Source organism: Lissotriton vulgaris, chromosome 2_1, assembly GCF_964263255.1.
Source record: "Lissotriton vulgaris chromosome 2_1, aLisVul1.2, whole genome shotgun sequence".
Lineage (NCBI taxonomy): Eukaryota > Metazoa > Chordata > Amphibia > Caudata > Salamandridae > Lissotriton > Lissotriton vulgaris.
This window is the reverse complement of record NC_141687.1, coordinates 399,652,913-399,676,709: the sequence shown is the minus strand read 5'-3', so window position 1 is coordinate 399,676,709 and position 23,797 is coordinate 399,652,913. Positions and strand designations below refer to the sequence as shown.

At 44.3% G+C, this 23,797-nt stretch overlaps 1 protein-coding gene across 4 annotated transcripts in view; it reads right to left on the bottom strand.

Annotated features, from left to right (window-relative positions):
• Positions 1-23,797, bottom strand: part of BMPR2 (bone morphogenetic protein receptor type 2) — a 513,538-nt gene that overhangs the window by 325,823 nt on the left and 163,918 nt on the right. For all 4 annotated transcript variants that reach the window (XM_086955265.1, XM_086955263.1, XM_086955264.1 and 1 more), the window contains exon 2: positions 1,769-1,942. In XM_086955265.1, the coding sequence (XP_086811391.1) occupies positions 1,769-1,942 (174 nt within the window). The remainder of the gene's footprint in view (positions 1-1,768; positions 1,943-23,797) is intronic.

The following is a 23,797-nucleotide window of genomic DNA, read 5'->3' as shown; positions in this document are numbered from 1 at the left end:
AAGTTGAGACCCGTGGTGGCGACGAGAGACGTCGGACCGGCCATCTTGAAAAGTCTGTGACCTGCTAACGGTGCAGCCCCCGAGGCCTCCTCGAATCTGTGCATTGGGGATTGAGAAGCCCCAGCCCCGAGCAGCATCTGCACCAAAGATCAGCCCTGCACCCTCCACGAGTTCTGCGTGGGGCCCTTTTGCATTTTCCTGCTCGACGCGTCAGCCCGGTCACTTGCCCGATGGCTAGTGGCCATCTTGGCGACGATTCTGTGAAACTACACCGCTGGTCTGGTTGCTCCAGACTGGCCCTTGCTTCCCTCAGAAGAAGCAACCCCTCAGACCTTGCTGGTCTGAGTAAGAAGCCTACATCGTATCCTGCGTGGGTTGCCTTTGCCAAGGCTTGTTGACTCCAATCCTGAAAGCGAGAGCCTTCGTGGGACAGTCCGTGCCTGCCTCCTGGTTGTCGTCGACACCTCCCGGTCCACGTGGATGCAGAGACAAGCTTCACATCAGCACCTGATTGCAACGCGACATCACCTGGTTCCATCCTGGTTCCTTCCTGGTCACTGGCTAGTGACCCAAACGCTGTCCCCTCTGCTTTCAGGTCCTCTACATCTTCGATCCACCCTTGGATCCACCCGGACTCTTCTCTTCTAGCTGCCTGCAGCATCTTTTCTCCAAAGCTCCATAGATCTCCACGCCGAAACCCGACAAACTTTGGGACCTATGCACCCGCTTCCTGTGGGTTAGGTAACGTGAGTACTGCGGTGCTCCTGTAAAGAGTAACTCTCCTAGTGTCCTACTTTCAAGTGGTTAGCTTCTAGTCCAGTCGGAAGACTCCCAAACCTTTAACTTTCTATTTTTACACACCCATTAACTTATATGTGTGCACACGTGTGCCTTTTGACACTGCACACACATCCCGTGGGCCTCCTGCTCCCTAACCATTGTTAGCTCAGTGTAGCCCCAGCGATTCCCAAGGCCCTAGGCCTTACCATTGTTCGTAACGTGGTACTTATACCATTTTTTTAGTATATGGTTTGGCGGGCCACCCGGCCCTATCCATATTTGTGCAACTTTTGTATGTTATATTAAGTTACTTGTTATGCGCTTGTGCTTCTGTGCTCATAAAGAGTTCAGGGGATTTCTTTAGAAATAAAAACATATATATTTTGAATATATATCCAGTGTGGTGTCCTTTCATTTGGTATTAAAGGGATTGCATATGGTAAAACTGCTGGCTTCACATGCCCTCTTGAGTTTAGCCTAAGACTGCTTTGTCCATGCTACCTCTAGGATAGCTGGTCTATAAGTTTGACTTTACAACCATCACCATAAGGGTTGTTTGGACTGGTGCAAGGTACTCACTAGAATAGTGAACATCATATACCAGGCCAACTTCTCACAGTAATGTCATAAAGTAAAACCGATGGAGGTTGCGGAGGAATTGAACTTTCAAAGGGTGGCTAGGGGTATTGCGTCTCATGCTGCAATGACACTGTGGCTTTAAACATAGACCTGTTTCAATGCCTATCTAGCTGAGCGCTTAATGCAACTGTAGCTGAGAATTTTCAGCAATATGCAGATGGCCTTTTTAAATTAAAAGAGACAAATCTGCCGTTCATGAAGGATGAAGGTTTAGAAGTGAAACAATAGTGATAGGGTATTTATTTACAAAGCAACAAAGTTCCCAAAAAGGCAGAAGCAGGCATCATGTAACTATTACATTTTCTGACCGTGAATCAGTCATTTTCAAAATAGAAAAAAAATCACATGCCTTGCTTTATAAGATGGATGTCCCCTTCTCGTTTTTTTCCCCAAAGTCCATAACAAGCGCTACCCTTTGAACACTGAACGGTTCCATTCTCCTGGGAGATTTGACTGTCTCCGTTTCCATGGTCCTGATGATACGGGTCATTGAATGCACATAACCGCTCCCCACTCTGGACAGCTGCAAGAGAAATGAAAAAGAATCAGGTTACCACGTATCCACTTATCAGCTTAAAGCTATTGAACATTTCCGGCATTTTTTATTTTTCTTCACAGTACTCACGACATAATGGTCATCGAAAACTAAGGATCAAATCGGTAATAGAGATATTTGCAATTATTAAAGCAGAAACTGCACATAAATCCAGCAGTCCGATTGGTGTAAGTGGCCACCACCGACCAGGCATTTTTAAAGAAAGCAAATATTTCTGTGACCAAATGCCAAGACTATCCGGGATGCTGGTGGGTGGCATAATTCTTCTTGGTATCAGGGTTCCAAATGAATTTGAAAGTTACCTCTAGTGTCCGTTTAAAAGATCAGCATGCAAGTCATCTACTACCTTCAATGACACATGAAAGGCACGCAAAGTTAGAAAGTTGGACCGGATTTCTTCTCGGTCATGAGAGGCAAACTAGGACGAAACCGATCTTAGGTTACTTGGGATAAGGTTCGGGGATGACGTGGTCTGAGAGTTCGGGATGGACTGTCCCAAAAGGAGCAGGGTCAAGACTGATTGAGATGGGGCTGTGACCAAACAGGGGTGGTGGCATGGTGTGCAATAAACGATGGATTGAGACACGTCTCGATCTAATACCAGTATCTGAGATTAATCTGTTCGCTTGAGAAGCAGGGTGAAGACTGATTTGCATTTGGCTGGGTCCAAACTGGGGTGGCATGGGGAGCAGGAAACAATGGTTTGGATGTGGAACCAAGTGATTGCCAGTGGTTGAGATTCATTTGAGCATTCTATCCATCACCTTATTGTTTCTGCTTTTTACGAAGTAAGTGTGCTGGATATGCCCATATGTGGGTCCCAGGCTCACTGTGCCACTGGAAGAAAAATATACCTGGCTGAAGAGACCTAACTAGGGTGAAACTAGTCTTCGGTTGCTTGTGTTCCAATTCAGGGAACACATAGTCTGGCAGTTCAGGCTGGACTGTTCCTTTGAGGAAAAGGGTAGACTAATTTGAATGTGGTTGGGTCCAAACTGAGGTGGCATGGTGGGCAAAAATCAATTGATCGGAATGGAGACCAGAACGACTGCCAGTTGTTGAGATCAATTTGAGCATTCCACCCATCACCTAGTTGTTTCTGATGGAGAGAGAAAGATGACCTGACAGCACCACAATCCACAAACTTCTTTGCATCAATGTTCAAATTGTGAGGCATATTTTGAGAAATATACGGTCCCAAAATACTTTGCTTCACCCTTTAAAAAAATACCCAGGCTGTATAGAGTTTATTCAGCAAGGAAGCATTATTTACTTTACGGATTAACTTTTTTATTCTGTAGAATTTTTATAAATACAAAAGAGGACTGTCCTCGGTACGATACTACTCTTATGGCAGGTGAAATATGAATATATACACACATACATATATATGCGGCCAGCACGCAGGAATCCTTCTGAGTAGGACTGACAGGATAAAGGGGGCATGGCCTCCAAAGACCACTTAGCAATCCCACTGTGTGGGACTTGATGAAGATAATAGGAAGGGTAGGTGGCCTCCAAGGACGTCCTTGGGCGCACACTTACTCTCCTGTTACCTCTAGCAAGTCCCACACAGTGGGTTTGCTGAAAGGTTTTCAGTGGCCACGCCCCCTTTCTCTACCACTCTGCAAAAGCACCTCCTGGTGCTCTACTAGTTGGTGTTTGAAACCCCTTTGCTCCTGAGGGTCCTTGGGCGCCAACTAGCCCCCCTGTTACCTCCAGTGAGACCCACACAACGGGAATGCTGAGAGGTCATCAGAGACCACGTCCCTTTCTCCACCACTCTGCAAACGTGCCTCCTAGCACACTCCTGGTTGGGGAAAGAATTCTACTTTAGTCCCGAGGCCCTCAAGAGGCAAGGGGACGTCAGCCCCCATCCGGCAGTGTGCTGAGAGGCGCGTTTGCAGAGTGGTGGAGAAAGGGGACATGGCCTCCGACCATCTCTCAACAATTCTACTGTGTGGGGCTTACTTGAGGTAACAGGAAGCCTTGTTGGCTCCCAAGGGCCCTCGCCAGCAGAGGAGGCTTCATCCCCCGCGCAGCAGAAGGCACAATTGCAGAGTGGTGGAGAAAGGGCTCAGGCCACCAGGCGAGTTGCTGCTTTTTTTTCTCGCAATTTTTTTTTAGGAAGGGGGGACTCGTAGCACCCTTTCCCTGGGCTGCTTTGGGCCCCAGGGACCCCATCCCCCGAGGCCCGGCCTTTCATTTAAATTTTTTTTTTTACATAAAGGAAGGGTGGGGGGTGGACCCCCCACCTACCCTGGGCCATTTTCGGCGCAGGAACTGCTTGTTTTCCTTTTTAAAGGGAGGGGGCCTGCATGACCCCCCTCCTGAAGCCAAAATAAATAAACAGGCAGGTCCCGGGCCGAAAATGGCCCAGGGAAGGTGGGAGGATGGAGATATATATATATATATATATATATATATATAGTGGTTTTTATTTAAGGGGAAAGGAGGCATGAGGCCCCTCTCACCAAGCTGATATAGGTCCCGGGGACCCCATCCCCGGGTCACTTTATTATGGACCGCAAAGGGAGCCTGAAGGCCCATGCTATAGCAAACTGCAATGTCCCAGGGTTGGCACCACAGGACATTGCTGGAGCCCACCCTGGGAGGGTGGCAGTCCCCAGTGCCATCTAAGGTTCCAGGAGGGGGGGGGACACAGCCCCCCTCCTTTCTATATTAAGCACCAGGGAGGTGATAGTCTCCAGGGCTGGGGTGCTGCAACGGACCACCTTCTTTGTTTTCTTTTGGTGCCCCAGGTAGGTGGCGGTCCCCGGGGCTATGAACAGTCCGAGTAGGGGGCTCCGTGAGCCCCCTCCTATATTTTGATAATGCCCCCGGGACCTAGCCCACTGGGGGCTGAAATGAAATGACACGCAGGAGCCCAAGCTTTGTTTTTATTTTTCATTTAAGGCTGGAGTTGCGAATCCGTGATTCCCAGCGATTCTTTTTTTTTTGAATGATTTTTCCGCCCTTGGGGTTCCCTCTGGTACCCCTCCCCCCTCCATCCTGCCCCCCCCCCCCCTGTCCCCCCCCCAAGAGGCCTAGGGAGGTCAAGGGGTCTATTCTCTGCCCTCTTTTCTTTTTTAAAAAAATCTTTTTTTTCTTGTGACTCAGTTCAACCAGGTCACAAGATGGCTGTCAAAACTTCCTGACTTGAAGTGTTGGCAGCCAATCCGATCTCAGGCACAAGATCAGAAGGGGTTGTGGATCCACTGCAGCCTCAATTGCATATCTGAGAAATCTTCAAATTTCTCACCAACTACTGAACGGATTCACACCATTTAACAAATTGAGTGCTTTCTGGACCAAGAGCTACCTTTTTGCCAAATTTGGTGTGATTCCTTTCAGCCGTTCGGGCTAGAGCGGTGACGACTAAAGTTTTCAATGGAAATTAACATGGAGAAAAAGCGTTTTGGGATCCCCTTTTTCTCAGCCCCCACTTGACGGATCACCATGAACCTTTTGAGACAGCAGCTGAAGTGACTGGCAAATTATTTTTTAACATTTCGCGAACATTCATCATGAGACCCTCCACCAAATTTTAAAAAATTGCATATGCTAAGGTATGTGGAAGTCAGTACTCAAGTCTTCACGTGTAAATCATCAAGGCTTTATGTGAGATAAAACCATGGAAATGGTATCAGCACAACATAATCTGCATAGTATATTCTAACTATTACTTAAACACTTTTTGGCGTGTCTCCCTCAATCTGCCTTGTCAAACAGTGCAAATATTTAGTTCTTTGGCATCTACACTTTGATTATTAGAAGAACGGGAATTATTAATAGGAGAGCAGGTTGTTGGAGTGAATGTACAAATATGCTAGCGGCTCGTTTATCTGATAAAACTTACGAAGTAAAGACTTTCAAGACAACAGATGCTTTACACGAGTTAGAGCTAGTAGGAACTTGCAGCGATGCCACCTAAGTTAAACATAGGTCTCTGTCTAGTGATGTATGGCACAAGATACCTTTAAACATTGAATGCCAAACAGAGTGCTAAAGTAGACTAAATTTGGTAAGGGGGTTCCATGTACCGCGCAATTCATTGCTGGTAGATTTCTGGTAGTGTCTCATGGCCATAGACAAAACTGTTAGGTGAAAGTAGATTCTGAAAGCAATATGTAAGTCGAAGATGATAGTGGGTTTTAGTGTTACTTATGTTACTGAGGTCTAATTGTGCTAATGGTTTCAGTAAGATATATTAATACTACTGGATTTCCTCACATCTTCCGAAACCAAAAACCAAGTTCTTTATAGCAGAAAGGATTCTTTAAATGGAAAACAATGCCTGCATCGGAACAGGCAACAAATGTGGTATAGAGAACCCCTCCTTGCTAGCCATCTATGTTTGCATCTTGGCCTTCTCTCAGTTGTGTGGTGATGCAATACGAAAAAGGTTTGCATGAGATTTCTGCTGTGGCCCACATCTAGCTGACTTGGTGAATTGAATGCTGCCATTAATAAGTCGTAAATCAAAATTTATATAAGAATTATATTGCTGGGTAGATTCAAGATATGTACATAAATGTCTCCAACAAGAGCCAAATAATGTGTGAATTAAGTATGGGCCGAAACTGTTCTCTTTATGGCCACTACCTATTTGCTAGGTTGCTTCCATACAACTGCACTATTCTTATGAATAGGTGCAACCAAAAGATTACTTCGACCATACACAATCACAAAGCTACATATTAATGTTATCACTTTCTTAATTTCAAATGATTCTGAATTGTAACTCAGGTTACCAGCCTTTGTTGAGCACTCCATTGAGCACATGCTAGGTTTGGGCTCTATAAATACCAATACATACATTATATTTCAATATGGCAACCAAAATAGAAGTACAATACCTTTTTAGCATATTTCAATTGCTCAGGAGAGATTTTCATGCTATTCAGGTGGATCACTATTCCCAAGAAATACTATTATTACTGATCTCATACAAAATTCTTAACCGCGGCGGCAATTCTGCTGCGGTGCGGCGGTTTAGTGGAGTGGGCGGGCTGCGTCGGCCAACGGACGTTCGCAGCACAACGGAGGTAGTGCTCGCGACGGCTGTTGGCCGACGAATGCAGCGAAGGGGTTCAACAATGTCCACTGTGTAGCCATGCACGTGTGTGGGGGCCATCTTTGGACGATTTTTCTTTAAAACTATTCCAAAATGACCGCCACAAATGGGTGCATGCACGGCAACCATTTTGGGGAGGAGGTGGACAGGCATTGGCAAAGCTTGTTAAAGGAAAGTTGAAAAGTATTATAATCTATACAAGGCTAATTTGCCTAGAGTTGGTGGTGCGAGGGGAGTGACTCCATTGGAAGGAGTATTCTCATGGCAAAATCGTTTTGTGAACGACAAATCCTAGCTGATGCAGAAATATAAGCTTACTCAATACTAGAGTTTATCTGGAAAGGCAGATTATTGAAACATTAAGTAAGTGGAACTTGATTGATGTTCTAAAGTTCCTGACCAAGGGAGAGTGTGTGGTTCCTGGCGCTGTGTTTATGTGTTAGCCTGGGCCTCATTCTACCCTTGTGGCAAACCTGGTATTCTTTTATTACACAGGAAACCAACGTCATGTGTCTCCTAATGAGTGTTCTACATTATTATGCCATGGTGTTCACAAAGAGGTCTAGAATCCTTTGTGCAACTACTTTTAAGGTGGGTGATTACTTTTAGTGTGAATATAGGACTACCAATGGTTGGAGCTGATCTTGGTAGTAGGGCACACGCTGTTTTTACCTGAACCCCAACTGGAGAGTCTTCCTAATGGTTCTGCCTGGTGGATCTGTGCTTGTCCGTATTGGGCCTCTTCGTTCCCATGTTTGCTTGGGAAGTGTCCATGAGTGTGGTTTGTTACATGTGAGGTGGGGTATCCCGGTTTGATCAACACTGGTATGCATGTAGTCACAAAGATTGTGAGGTGCTACCTGGGGTTTACTCGTGGTTGGTGCCTTTTATAGACCATACCTACATGCCCCCTGCAATGAAGCTGGTCCTTTGATCTCCTGCCTCCATCCATCAGTTCAAATGCATCTTCTCGACTTTAGATACACTTACAGTGAATACTGAAGAACCTTTTGCAGTACTGGGCCTGAACATACATTGATTTAAATGGGTCAGACTCTGCCCTTATCACAGCAACAACTAAGCAAAGGAATGGCCTAGAGGAAGGGCCAAGGCTGCCCACATCAGGGAACATTGTCATTTCACCCTTTCCTACCACGAACAAAAGCACCGAATGTCCTACCTCAATAACACTCTCATACAAATGCTACAACATACTCATAATGCTACAAACACTACCAACTGCTAGGTATGTGGAATGATGCCAGCCCATCAGAAAAAAGGTGGAATGCCTCTCATTCCCCTGTCATTCTCAGATAATGGCTCTTGTGGAGCCTGGTTCGCACTTTTGTGGGCCTCTGCAATCAATAACATTACTCTAGCTGAAGTTGGAAGACTCAATGCCCAATTAAACAAGGTCTGTTACCTCAATGATGAAGGCCTCTCCAAGGACAAAGCAACTGTATGGGAAATGGAGGAGTATCGCAGAGGAAATTCCTCCACAAGATATGTTTTTCCTAACACTCAAACAGCCAAAGGTAATGGATCTCCTGTTATCGCTGTAATCGGGGCCCAAAAGATCGTTGTGTGAACAGCATTGGCGTTGGCAGTATTTCTGTGGGAAAAGATGCAGAGGTAAGGAATGTAACAAGCACTGGCGTTGCCAATAGGTCTCGCAGTAGGAAAGTTTGAGCTATTGGTTTTGTAAATGACAAAGCCCTTTATGTTTTTAAAATGTAAACAAAAATAAAAGGCATTGTTATTTGCAATTGTAATAGCTCCAACTTTCCTACTGCGAGACCTATTGGCAACGCCAGTGCTTGTTTAATTAACTATCATCCTCTGGTAATAGCCATTTCAGCACTTTGCCAGAATTAGTGAATTAAATTCCATCTGGTGCCATGTCTGGATCATCTTGTCTGAGGATGTTTAAAGTGGACTTTGTTTCTTCCACCCAGATGTAGTGATGATTGATACATTTTGCTGAACCCTAGATAATTAAGCAGTGCATATTGAACAAGTTTATACAGAGGAGTTGTTCATTGATCATGTTTATCCTAATCCAAATACTGGCCCAAAAAGTGTGACTTGCACCCGTCATTTTGTAAGTCTCAGTCCTCCTGCTAGAAGGCTTTCTTGGTGGCTGACTGCTAACAACTGTTTTTTAGGTGTTTGTGTAATTTAAAATCTGCCTGTATCTTGTAGCTGCTTCAGAGTGTCGGGTGCACAAATGGCAAAACATTTATGCAGTCACTCGAGGTTAACAGAGTGAGCATAGTGCATCAAGGCATTGGTGCTTTCCCGTGGTGCTCTCTCTCTAAGATGCTGAAACATTTCAGGTAGCCACCAAATGCCTGGCTGTGCTCTGGTCTTCATGGGGTAGTGACACGGCAAAAGGTCAAACCAACCGCAAGGGTAGTACATAAGGGTTGTGAGGACTAATGGGTCTTCGGCTGTTGGGGTGAAGGTGTGGGGGGGGCGTGGGGGGAGTAGTTGCAACATTACTGATGGGGACGGGACTGCTCATAAAGTGGCACAACTTTTTGGAGAGTTCCAGAATAAGGCAGGACTTTTGATTTCTTTTTTTGCTCTTGTGTTTTGACCAGTGATTTCCACTATTTAGTCAGTTCGTGTACCTATGCAAGTAATTTCCTTGGGTATATTCACGTTTTCATATGGAACAGCAGTTGTCAGTCTGGGATTCCGACTTTCCATACTGCCTCTGTTTGCGTGTCAGTTCTAGTGCGGTGCCTCTGGTAGAAATGCGCTTGGCTGGGGTGTTCAACGCCTGCTGTATGGTTAGGTTACGTTGGTTGTTGCACATAGGTGGGCTTTTGAATATTTTAGATAGAAAACGCTATTAACTTAATTACCGAAAAGTTATTACTTATCCCCCCGCAGTAATTGGTAGTTACCGCTATCGGTGTTTACCGCAGCGGTAGTATCATAGCGCTAGCAGTAATTGCCCCGCTTGTGGGAGTGAGACTGGCCGAGCCTGCTTTCTTAGACGGGGCACTGGGTGCGTATGTGGGGGGGGGGAACTGCCAGGCGACCTCGCAGTGCTGCACAACTGGACGAATAAGTAATGTCAAATAATTATTCTCCATGACTTTTAATTGATCGCCCGGGGTAGCGAATGCCCATTGATTGGAAAAAAGAAGCGGTGTTGCTTTGCACGGGCTTCCCTGCCTGTTTCTATGGCGATCGAGGTAATTTCCCGTCTGAGGATCTCCGCTGCCCTCTGATTGCACTTCTGCGGTTTCATCCAGCAGTGGCAGGGAAGCGTTAAGACACGATAGCTTCCTCCTCTCTTAAATCGCTTTGATCGAGTGTGAATCAACAATGCACGCTGATTTTGCATTGTTGACATATTCACAAATGTCTCCGTAAGTGCTTTCTCGTTTTCTTCCTCATTAAACAGAGCGCTCTTTAATTACGTGGCTTCTGACACATGCTTTTGCAGGCGGGGAGTATGTGTTTTTTTTGCTAGGAGTCTTGCTGTGGTATTTTGTACAATGTAGTCTAGTGCAGTCTAGTAATAAACCTTAATGTACATGTCTGCACCTCATACGTCATGAGTGCGATGCCCAGGGGAGGATCCTGGCAAACAGGTTTATCGAGAGACAGAGATAAAAAAGAGAAACGGGCGGGAGAGCCTGGTGGGGGGCGGGAGTGCGAGCGAGGGGAGGAGAATGGAGGGGGAGGCAAGACAGAGGCAAGGAGTGTGGCAAATGGTTGGAGGGAAGCCGGATGGGGCGGGAGAGCCTACGAGAGAAGCACACAGTCCTCGGAAAGTAAAACATGAAAAAAATGTACATGAAATGAAGGAAATGGCAGAAGACAAAATAGAAACAAGACAGTGGCAGCAAGTCAGTAATTGGAAAAATGTAAAGCGGAAGTAATTAAGTAGTCATCCGGTATGACTCACGAAAGGGCCCGGATTGAAAACAGCTGAAACGTGAACTTCGTAGTGGGTTCGCTTCAGTGCATGTATGACAGGAAATAACATCGTATTTCTACACTGCTAAAAAAAAAAAAGTAGTAAATGAATATCGTGAAAGGTGGGCACAGAGATGTTCAAGCAGGCACAGTGTGGCGAAGAGCAAGTGATGCGTGGTTAATGGCAGCGGGCAAGTGATGCGTGCCTCAGGGCAGGGGGCACTAAAATGTGATGTGAACAAATGCGTGAGTCTGGAAGCAAATACAAAGAAGAGGAATGACTGAGGCGCATTGGTGTGAAGCACATCAAAGGGCTTCTCCTCCCCTAATTAGCCGTTCTGGGGAAACTGAAAGTACGGCCGGCCTGCGGCCGGCCATGAATAATTAGGGGAGGAGAAGCCCTTTGATGTGCTGGGCTGGCTGGCCCTGAATGCGCGTGCATGTTATCACGTGGTTCACGGGCACTGCAAGAAAACCGCGGCTGAAAGCCCTTTGGTTTGACGAGAAAATAGCCGACTTGAATTCTCCCCATTTCCCATTCCTGCGGAATGGTAAAGGCTCGACCTAATAAAATATCTACTTGGTAATGGGGCAGGTTGCTTCATAAATCTACTTGTCCTGTAACAAAATTCACTTGTCCTTTTGAGCCCTGTAAGGCAGCTACAGATTACGGCAGCAATCTAGTTATATAAAAGCTCTGATATAGCCTCTCTGATTATGCCAGAGGTCCCTCCATAGAAGGGTCTGAATATTAGGAATTCCCTTATGTTGCCACGTTTACACAGATCTACATACTGTGGCTGAAGGTAGTGGTAAGCAACAGTTCCAGGGTTGGAATGCCCTTTTGAGTCTATGCAAACCCACTAACTTGCATGTTTTAAGGGTTTTCACCAACCCTTCTTTAATTTAGTCCCATATTGAAAGCTTGGAACTTTACTTCTTACAATAGCAGATGTGAAACTTCTTTCGTGGTAGGGCAAAAAGTGATTGGAGGAAAAGTGAACTTGCAAACACTCAGATTTTTGCATGAGCAAATCTACACATGCATATTTTTTCATGCAGTTAACAAATATTTTCTAGGAGTACTATTTCTTGGCATACTTCTGTAAATTCTTGCAAATTCATGAAAGTTGGATATCTGCACTTAATGCAAAGACATACACCATGGGTGCACTTTTGAGACTTTAATAATTGAGCTCCTAATTCGGTTCGGTGTTAACCATGACCTTTTGTGTTTACTAAAATGTTGTCTCTCGGTCTATTGGCTGGCTTCACTGTGAGTGACAGCATTCTGCTCTTTCACAAGGAGCATATCTGCACACAGAGTAGTATTGTTCAGTGACACAAACTACTGTGGCAATGTGTGCTTTTTGAGACCAAAAACAATTTTTGCTTTTGGCAATGCTTGTTATAATTGTGAGTGCCTGGTAGCTCCCACAACAATAAGGTTTAAAAAAAAAACGCCAAAACAAGTCACACTGACAAAAGCAACAGGCTGACCATCAATTTCAAACCTGATGGCTTTGCAAATGCTTGTTTATTTTTATGTTTTTCATAGTCTTATTGGAACTAGTTACACTGATTTTCCATTATGAATATCTTTGGGAAATATTAGCATACATCAACACATTTTACCAAATGATGCTGCGCAGAAATGGTACATAATAGTTTACAGTAGATTAGCTAAATGTTTTTTAGGTCTCGCCTGTCGATGCGCATGCGCATCGAGCAAGGCGAGAGTATTGCGAGTTATCCACTCTTTATCTGCACTGCAAGGAATCGTGGCGATTCCTTGCAGTGCCCGTGACTTTTAAGGTCAATGCGCATGCGCATTAAGCTTATGCGCATGCGCATTGACCTTAAAAGTCACGGGCGCGTGCATGTCCGTCTTTGTTTACCCGCTCCGCCCCCTCCCGCCGTGTCGCCTTGTTCTCTGCGCAGCTCTTACATCACTGGAAGGTTCCAGATGGCGGCGGACTGAACAGGGGCACGATTCCACTCTTCCGTACCGTCCCTCTACCCACTGTGTCTCAATTACCTGCTTGCCCCAACGCTTTATCACCTTCAGTGTTTTCTGGGGCGAAGGTGAGTGCCACGGTGCTGTTTTCTCCGATGTTCCTGCTTTCCCGCATGCAGTCTGCTGACCTGGAGACAACTCGCTCGCCCAGTTCTGGCTGCTGCCTCGCTGCCCCCCTATGCTGGCCGTCTAATCAGAGGTACTCCGCTGTGATCCCGTCTTCTGTGACCTAAGAGTCCTTTTCAGGTATGGGGGATGCTGGAGTGAAGCCCGGATTATCAACACCGATGCCCCTGAGGTCCGGAGCCTCTGCACGTCTCTTCTCCCTGCCTCTTGCCTTTGACTCTGGAACTGCGTACCCTCCATTGACTTCTTTCTCTTACGCACTTAATTCTTACTCCCTGGTGCGCATCGTGGACTTTTGTCCCTCTGACTTTTGACCCGCCAGCCATTGTGTAGCTGACCGTCGTAGATCTCCCGGACCTGGACCCACCATCATGCTGTACTTATGCTTCCCCCCCTTCCCTCCGCTCTCACCCCGACGCTCCTCAAACGTATTTCTCCTTCCTTCAGGTCTGCCTTACTCTATCCCCCCCGCTCCCTCCTATCCCCGCACCTTCTTTCATAACACCACTTTTGTCCCCTTCTACCTTCTCTCCCCCCTTTGAATTTTTCCACTATCCTTGTCTTGCAACTCTGTCTCTAAATTACTGTACCCTGACCTTATGTTTTTTGCTATGTTTTTCTTTTCTCTTGAGTTGAACGTCTTTCTCTTTTTTCCTGTTCTACCTTTACCCCCTCTCCCCTCAGGTTCCCTCCCCCACCTATCCTTCTAGTCTTATTCTTATCTCCCCTTCTCCCTCTCTGCCGCTGATAATTTGGCATTCACTTCGATTTTTTTTTGTAAAATGTCTAAATGATTATTGTAGTTACTTGTTTTAGAGTGAAGATCTGTGGGCGTATGACACTCGTTTTCAGTTTAACAGGAAGTTGCGTGTAGTATGCATGGGCGTGGCACATATTCATAGTATACCGTAAATATGTATGCATATATTGCTAGAAATCGCATTTGTCGGGGCGAAACAAACGTGTTTAATGTCGATGCATTTTATAGCGCTAGAAACACACTGGAGAAATCAACAGCTTGGTTAAATGGGTTTCTGGTCTATTTTAAGATGTTTGGGTGGATGGGACTTGTGGCTTTTAATTGTTTTCTGAAGGCTGGTAGGTCGTGTTTTTCTTGTTGTTTTTTTTCCTGGAACAGGTAGGTGTGCATTTAGTTTTCTTGCTTTCTTGAGTTGTGTTCTCAAGGCCCGTACATTAAATTACGGGGGTTAACACAGGTGCATCGAGGCTTGTTCTGAAAGTAGGCAGATGATGTGGACAGCACAGCTCGACACCCTCACTCACCCTCAACCCCTCACCCTCACTCACCCTCAACCCCTCACCCTCACTCACCCTCAACCCCTCACCCTCAACCCCTCACTCACCCTCACCCTCACTCACCCTCAACCCCTCACCCTCACTCACCCTCACTCTCACTCATCCTCACTCACCCTCAACCCCTCATCCTCACTCACCCTCAACCCCTCATCCTCACTCACCCTCAACCCCTCACCCTCACTCACCCTCAACCCCTCACCCTCACTCACCCTCACTCACCCTCAACCCCTCACTCACCCTCAACCCCTCACTCACCCTCAACCCCTCAACATCAACCCCTCACTCACCCTCACTCACCCTCACTCACCCTCACTCACTCACCCTCACTCTCTCACTCACCCTCACTCTCACTCACCCTCACTCACCCTCACTCTCACTCACCCTCACTCTCACTCACCCTCACTCTCACTCACCCTCACTCTCACTCACCCTCACTCTCACTCACCCTCACTCACTCACCCTCACTCTCACTCACCCTCACTCACCCTCACTCACCCTCACCCACCCTCACCCTCACCCTCCCTCACCCTCACCCTCCCTCACTCACCCTCACTCTCACTCACCCTCACCCACCCTCACCCTCACCCTCACCCACCCTCACCCTCACCCACCCTCACCCCCACTCACCCTCAACCCCTCACCCTCCCTCACCCTCAACCCCTCACCCTCAATCCCTCACCCACACTCACCCCCACTCACCCTCACTCACACTCACCCACCCTCACTCACCCTCACCCTCACTCACCCTCACCCTCACCCTCACTCACCCTCACTCACCCTCACTCACCCTCAACCCCTCACCCTCACCCACCCTCAACCCCTCACCCACCCTCAACCCCTCACTCACCCTCAACCCCTCACCCTCAACCCCTCACTCACCCTCACTCACCCTCACCCTCAACCCCTCAGCCTCACCCTCACTCACCCTCAACCCCTCACCCTCACTCACCCTCAACCTCATGCTAAAGATTTACAAAAAACCCATAAACAATTCTAAAAGCACCAACTCTAATGCTGCGAGACCTATTGCATTTCTAATGCTTGTTTTTCCCTACTTCCATTTTTTTGTGAACATTTTATTTTGAAAGCAAAGACTCATCAATCTTGCTTTTGAGCTTCTGCAAATATTTGCATCTAATCAGAAAACATTCTGGGAGCATTATACATAGCCTCATATTGCTAAACTTTTGAAAATGTGTGTACAGATTTTTATACTGGAACAACTGTGAGTAGTGCAGTCCAAGCTTACCACGTTTCCTTAGAGGTCTTACAATACTAATAAAGGCTTTGCATTAATGAACCATAAATACAAATTTGAACAGCATTAACAAATGGACACAAATATTACCTTAACTGCAGACAATGTCCCTCGGTTATCCATAATGTGTTACTGTAAACTGGCAGCCAAAGGGATTGTGCTGTAAGGGGTTGGGCCTACTTGTCCAAAGGACAAAATACACATTAAAACGTGTTGCACTTGACCCCAAACAATATGTCCAGCGCATCGGGCTATAGGAGTTCCACATCCCTGTGGTGACTGTACTACAATATTGAATATCACTGGAACGAACAATAGTAGTTTCCTATCTTCACATAACACTTATTTCATTTGTGGAAACAAAGGTTATTATTATCTACCAGTCGTTGGTCTGGAACTTGTTACATGTCCTTTTTGCTTCCTCCTGTATGCTTAGCACCTGCATCCTATCACAAAGACCAAAGACTGTTTAATGACATTTCTTTGAATAGACTTAAAAGAACTCTAAACAACGATGGAGTAGATCAAAGTCATACAGCATTAGATCAAACTCATACAACATTACGTTGATTTTAACTTGGGATTCTTTTTCTTTGTCGGGGCAACCATAAATAGTAGGAAGATAAGACGTCTGATCTGGGTGGTAGAAGCAGTTACTAATCAAACAGCAATGGCTCTTGGAAATATTATGGAAGAGCTTCAAATTACGAGAATTGTAACGTTACAAAACAGAATGGTCCTCAACATAGTATTCGCTGATCGTGGTGGAGCATGTCACATTATTGGGAGTAGCTGATGTGCGTTTATCCATGACCGCGCCCCAACTGTTTATTACGCCATTTCTAAATTGCATAAAATAGCTGCGGAAATACATCATGACCAAGTAACATGGACTTGGTCTGAGTGGTTGTGGGGAATCATTTCTGCATAGGGCTGGAAATTATTAATGGGAATAACTACCATAGGAATCATCTTTCTCACCTGCTATTGTTGCATTTAATGTGCCCCTACGATATGTACAGCTTGTATAGCTACTTGTAATAATATTAAACCTCCCCCGATTAATGTTCATGAATCAAATTGAGAAATTATGATGCAAACTGAAATTTACGAATTTATGAATATTGACATCAGAGATTAATTCATGTACTTTTAAACTGGATTCAGCACAGGCTGAAAAGGAAGGACTGTTAAAATGTAAAAACTGATTCGCTTGTTTTTTGATTAAGCTATGCCTGATCCATTTTTCACCCCTTCCCAGCTTCCAGCATTGCTCTATCCTTGACACCGCATATGTATAAACATGAGTAAAGAATCAAGATTGGGGAATTGTAGGCTGTGTACACAAGCAGAGTCAGCGCGAAAGAACAGCTGGCGTCTGCTCGGGGGTTTTCAGACAATGGTTAATCCTCAAGAAAAGTTTACCAAGATAGCATATCTTGTTGTTCAGCCATAGGACGTAGCAATTGCACAAGACAACGAGGCTGTCGATTCTTGCCGTTACCTCATTTGTGTGTTTTTCCCAAAGCTCTAGTTACCTCTGGGCATCGCTTGTTTGTGATCCCTTGCTATAAAAACACATGTAACCCATCATTCGGTGTGCTTCTCCCAGAGTATCTCTATGGTGGTTGTGGGATGGGCCCCCATTCACGAATGCTAAATAAATTATCCATGGTACTTCACTCCAGTGCTGATTCCTCCTTACTTGTTAAGAACCAGTGGACTAAAGGGTGATTCTGCACCAGTGGATTATTAATAATCTACTTCTACAAGGGGACCTACCTTTCCTTGGAACTCAACCTCCCTTGCAGAGTGCCTCCTTCTGGTACCATAATTTCTACTATTGTTATATACATGATGAATGGTACTGTATAATATATGTGCCATGGTTGCTTTCATTAATTGTACTATTCAAATATTACTCCACTGCATACAAAAAAACGAAAGTAAAAAACGTTCTCATTTTCAAGACAAAGAGCTCTAGCTTTAACAAATGAGACCTATTACAGTGCAAATGCTTGTTTTACCCTCCTCCCATGAGGTTTCCCCGTGCACATAGTGCCCAAAATTTGACATGTCAGTCCTTAGCTGACTACATGGTTAGGCTGACAAATGTCTTGAAGAGATATCAATATAGGACTAGCTAGGTTGTGTTAGTGAGACTCAGGAGGTACATCTGCAGGCAAACCATTAGGTTTGGTCATGAAGCCCTCACACACCAACCTAGTTGGTGTCATGCTTCATCATCGGGCCCACCACAGTGACACCGAATGTGTCCCGGGTGTGCTGCGACTCCAGATTACTGAGGAGCTGGTATGCTTACTGAGTGTGCAGTGATAGTGAGAATGAACGTGAGAAGTTAAAAGCTATACAGGTGGTCCCAGTTCCCGAGGGTGAAAGGTAAATTTTAATATCTGGGCCCCTGTTAGCAAGATAAAAAGGCTTGCGGACGATATGGAGTGTATTAAGAGCTCCTACGTCCTTTGTGGTCTACATGTTTCAGCCAGGCCTTTTGGTTAAAACTGGCTTTCCTCAGGACCAAAGAGTATGTGTGGGTGACAATAAACTATATTAAGTGACAGTGTGTGGTAAAAAGTGTCGCACTCGCTAAGGTGCTGTACGTGTTAGAGGGGGATTCCCTCTGCTTTAACTTGCTACTTGCTGTTAAAGCCTCATGGGTCACTTGGCAGGGAGGGGAAGAAGACCGGTATTTCCGATCAGCGTGCTCCTGCGGCCTATCGTCCTGCTCCAGTGTCCTTGAAGACCCATCCATGGAACAAAAAGTTATAGGCAAATCAAATAATGCCACTTTACTGTAAAAGGCACCAGAACTGCAAAGTGATGACTGCCACTTTGTAACTTACACACACACTTGATTGATTTGAGATTATATATATATATATATATTCCAAATGCAAGACCCCAAAATTTTAGATGCCACTCACGTTGTGTCTTTATTTCTTTATTTGCATGGCAGCAGATAACAAAGAGCTTCGCTTGCACAGAGGAATAAGGCCAATGTTCCAGACGCGTTTCGAGCGTCCTTCCACTCTTGATCTCAGGAATGACTTCAGGGAGAGCAGCAGTTGAAGTGATTCTGTACTCGCGGGGTGTTTAAATGTCCCGCTTCAGTGGGCGTGGCTGCCCTGTGCATTCTGGTTGTTCGAGTCTTATTAAATTAATAAAGTCTTTAGTAGACACTGCTGTTAGTTTTCCTTTTTTGTAGTTTAAATCCCACAGTGGGTTTCTGGGCTTCACGTTGCCTTTGTTCTGCTGTTTTATACCCAGGCAAAATGACACTATGTTCCTTCAGCGCTTGTACTCGTGACAACGCCCGGACCTGCTCGTCAAATAACAAAGAGCTATTAATTTAATTTAATTGTACAAGCAGACCCGTGGGACGGCGATGGGCACATGCTTCGCCCCCAGTTTTGCAGGTCTCTACCTGGGCTGGTGAGAGGAGCTAGTGGTGAACAACATCTCCCACTTTGGTGCCCACGTTGTTCCATGGGTTCGCTACATAGATGACATTTTCTGCATTTGGAGAGGCATGTACGATCAAGCGAAGGAATTTGAGACCATGCTGAATGATAATTCTCTAAATTTGCAGTTTACCAGTCACATGAACCAAAAGACATTAGATTTTCTTGATGTTAGATTGGAAATAAAAGAGGGGGAAATACACAGCACTCTATTCCGCAAATCCACAGCACGAAACAGTCTCTTGCATGCGGGGAGTTGCCATCCCCCTAACTTAATACGCAGTATCCCTCTGGGAGAATTGATCAGAGCAAAACGTAACTGTAGTACATCTGATGGCTTTGAAAAAGAAAAAAAGATTATGAATCAAAGATTCTTAGAAAGAGGATACAGCCAGACTATAATTAAACAGGCTGAGGACAAAGTAGATGCTATGATTAGAAAGGATCTGCTTATTCCAAAGGAACTACAGAATCAAGACCAAATTAGATTTGTTACTAACTATGACAGTCAATCATGGGAGGTGAGACGCAGTCTTAAAAAGTACTGGGACGTGCTTAAACTGGATAAAGACTTAAGATATTATCCATGAGATCCCATCTATAACATTTAGGAAAGCGAAGTCACTGAAAGATACCTTGAGTACTACTCTAATCAAAGAACAGCAGAAATCTAATTTAGTACAAGGATTTTTTCCTTGCAGAAAATGCAAGGCGTGTAGATACAGCCAAAACTGTAAAACCTTGAAAATTTCAAAAGATCGAGGGGCTCATAAAATTGTGAAACATCTAAGCTGCAACACAGAGTATGCAATATATGCTCTACAATGCCCTTGCGATAAATTCTATATAGGTTGTACAACTAAACAGGCCAAACTGAGGATTCTAGAACATTTAAGAGCTATAAAAAATCTGAATCATCAGTATCCGGTGGCCAGACACTTTGCGGCTGAACACAACCAAAATCCTAACTTAATGAAATTTTATGTACTGGACTGTGTTGAAAATACAGAAAGGGGCGGTAACAAAAGGTTGGAACTAAGAAAACTTGAGTCTAAATACATTATTAAATACAACACAATACAACCCACAGGTCATAACTTAAGGGAAGAATTAGCAGTTCATCTATACCCCCAAGTATAAGCTGTATATTGGGATTATGTTTTGTTGCTGCCTATTAGGAATCTCCATTCTTTTAACTGTAATGTTTTTAAATCTTTGACAGGTGATCATTACATATGTAATTCCATCAAGTAAATTGTTGCATTGTCCCTTTTTGATTGCAGGAACTGGATCTAACTGTGTAATACGCAGGAGCGCTTTAGCCCACTGGGGCGATTGTACGTTTGATTTGGAACATTATATAAATCCAGGTTATAACATTTGAGATGTCTACGAAATTACATTGAATATCAGCCCACTGGGGCAATACTGACTATTTTTTCACTCAAACCTGGAAAATTTTGAACTTGAAAATTCAAAGATTAACCTTGTTTAATAGGCAGCCCTGCTGAATCTATAAAGTTACTACATTGTACACTTTATTGTTCCCATTAAGCCTTGCATGCAACAATGTAACGGGGATTCATATTTTATTTATGTTTATGGATCACATGACTGTCAAAATTGTAACTTTCACTTTAAAAGAATGACCGTGTATTGAAACTCCACCCGTGAGCAAGAGGTCGGCTGACCTCGAAACGCGTAGGATGTTTTTTCTGTGCCAATAAACCATAGCACTGCACTAACATTGGGGCCTCGACGCTGGTTTATTTTCTGATTGAAAGCTAGACCAGGAGCTTTGAAGATTTAGGGGTTGGCGACCCCTTCGTGTGCCCGCCTTAATAAGTGGCAGGAGTACGCCGTTCTCAGAAGTGTTTATACATATTATATTATATTATATTATATTATATTTTATCAATCAGATTCAGTTTGTGTGTATCCGCTAAAAAGGTATACACATATACATAACAAAACAAATTGTAGTTTTTTATAATCTTTTAATGATAGTTTTAAAAACTGAAGAGTTAAAAAAAAAGTGGAAAAAATACATTTTTCCATGGCCAAAACAAAATACCACAAAACTCTAGTGATTTCTGGAAGACAAGATACCAGCAGTCTTCTACTTTCTTATTGCTCTAACATCCGTGGAAGATGCTTGGGGGAATGAAATGTTCGAGAATCTACACTTCTGTCATTGCCAGATCCCATAAGATTTGTTGGTAGAACTGAGAAAAAAAGATGGCTCCGGGTAATGGCCTGCGTTTTTAGTTACAGCAGAACGAGAAGGCTAGGTAATTGATCGATAGTTTGTGAAACATATTAGGCATGTTCCTACAAAAGCTTCATCTTTACATTTAATGTTTAATGAAATTGGGCTTTGAAGAATTCCTATGCGTTTATCCAGATGAAACTGTGCCTTGCTGGGCTTGAACACAAAGCAGTCGCTTGCCCAGATGGCTTTCAAGCTTTAAGCTGGTGCGCAATCTGTCCAGGATTCCCGTTTAGAGCCGAGCACAGATACACGCCCGCACACATTGTAGGGAATATGGAAATGACGGTTGCAAAACATACATACTGTTTGCTTTCAACATAAACTTAATTGACAATTGTAAAACTAAAAGGAAAATCCTCTTATCAATATACTTTCAATGAAATGTTACATATATCTACATCCTTGAGGACGCAGAGGTGACATTCCCGCCAACATATGGCAAGTGCTGCGAGCACTGCTTTCCAGTCACATGCAGCAGTTTCATTCCCAGAAACAGATGCTTTACGTCTGGCATACATACTCAGCTGTCGGACATTCTCCACCCAATGAAACACAGTGCCAGAGGGACAGCACTGCGCAGACGTGCTTTTCGGGCGACAGGCTTTTTTTCTGCACAGGAAACCGGAGAGACATTCCTGATACTGGCAACAGTAATCTCTCAAGGCCGTCAAATTATTTGAATTTATATTTAAATTCTCTCCTGTGCAGCCATCATGTGTGCCGGCACTGGTCCACGCGTGATCTGCCGCCGTCACGATTGATTGTCAATCAATGTATAAATAAATATTGTATTCGGTTGTAAAGCCATACAAGTACATTAAAACAATTGCAATATTGAGTACATTAAAAATCAAGCCAAAGAGAAAGATTAAAAAGAATGTAGATATGTGTATCTAGAATATGTACATAATGTCAGCCTGTTTAAAAAAAATGGTGATGTGCAATACCGGAGCCAAATGTGTTGTTCCACGAGTAAAATATAAAATGCACAATTCATCATTAATCTGAGTAAACTCTCCCAGGGGCATAGATACATTGTTGAGTCTATGCGTACTCTTGCACAGCATCTATAAGAAGTATGCTGGTTGATTAAGTGCAAGTGTTAGAATACAGATGTAAACACAAGGCATATGGTTTGATTATACAGACATTGCGAAACAAAATAGCTATAGGTCTTCAGACAGCCTATATACAATTCTGATCATGCATGGTGCCGTGGAAAACATGAAGACATGTTACAGGGTGCCGAGCCACAAGCGCAGTATGCAATCCCTATCTTTAGCATGGAAGATATTTTTCAAACTAGGCTAAAAACTCCCTCTCTAATATCACATACTTAACAGGAAACGGCTCACGGCGAATAATGTATAATCAAAAGTATCACATTTCAGGGCAACATAAGATCTCCTTTACCTAGATTCAAACACACAAGTCAAATCCACTTGTGGCGTGCACAACGTTACACTGGGGAGCAAGACCTGTACCGCAAGCAGGGCAAGTCCTAGGGCTCGCACCATTTGCCATTCAGCTCTAAGTTTGTTACGAAGCAGATTCCCCAATCAGAACCATAAATTGGAAGGCGTAATGTTATCTAGAAATGTTTCACACTGCGGAACAAGCTTAAAATCAAAATGTTGGTTAGTTAAATGGCCATTAACCGGATTTAGAACATAATAGTCATAAGAAAGATCCAATAAAGTGAAAACTTCTACATCTGCTTTTTTTTCATAACTTAGCTATGAACTCGACGTCCATCGGAGTACATCATTACATAAAGATATACAGAAGTAGTGGTGCATCACTGACTATAGCAATTCAACTAGAACTATAAAACACACAATGTATTAGTTTATTTTGGTATAATACGACACTTACAGATACAGTACACGTTCCATCAATATTATTTTGCAATGTGAATCATAATTGGATCAAAAGTCTGGATTTCAGAGTCCATAATATCAAACATCGTTGTATGCTGCGTCAAGACAAGGCCACTGAAATCCGCCATCTCTGACATATTTTGAAGTGTTTCTTTGGGCATCCACGAGCCTGGAAAACCGATATTTCCAGCCCCATGGAGAAATCCATCCCTTTTTTCCATGCTCTGACTATGGGGGGATGTGTTGGACCTCCATACCCTGGCTATGTCTCGTTTAGCGAAGGTTGGGCATAGCCATAGGAGGTGGCGCTTATACCTACTGCCACCTATCTCATCGGTGATCTGAAGTAGTGTTAGTCAAGGGGACTTGGGGAGTTCCCATCCCAGGATTTTTGTTAGGCATGCGAGTACCCCAGACCAAAATCTATCCAGAGCTGCACGACCATACTGGGTGTAAA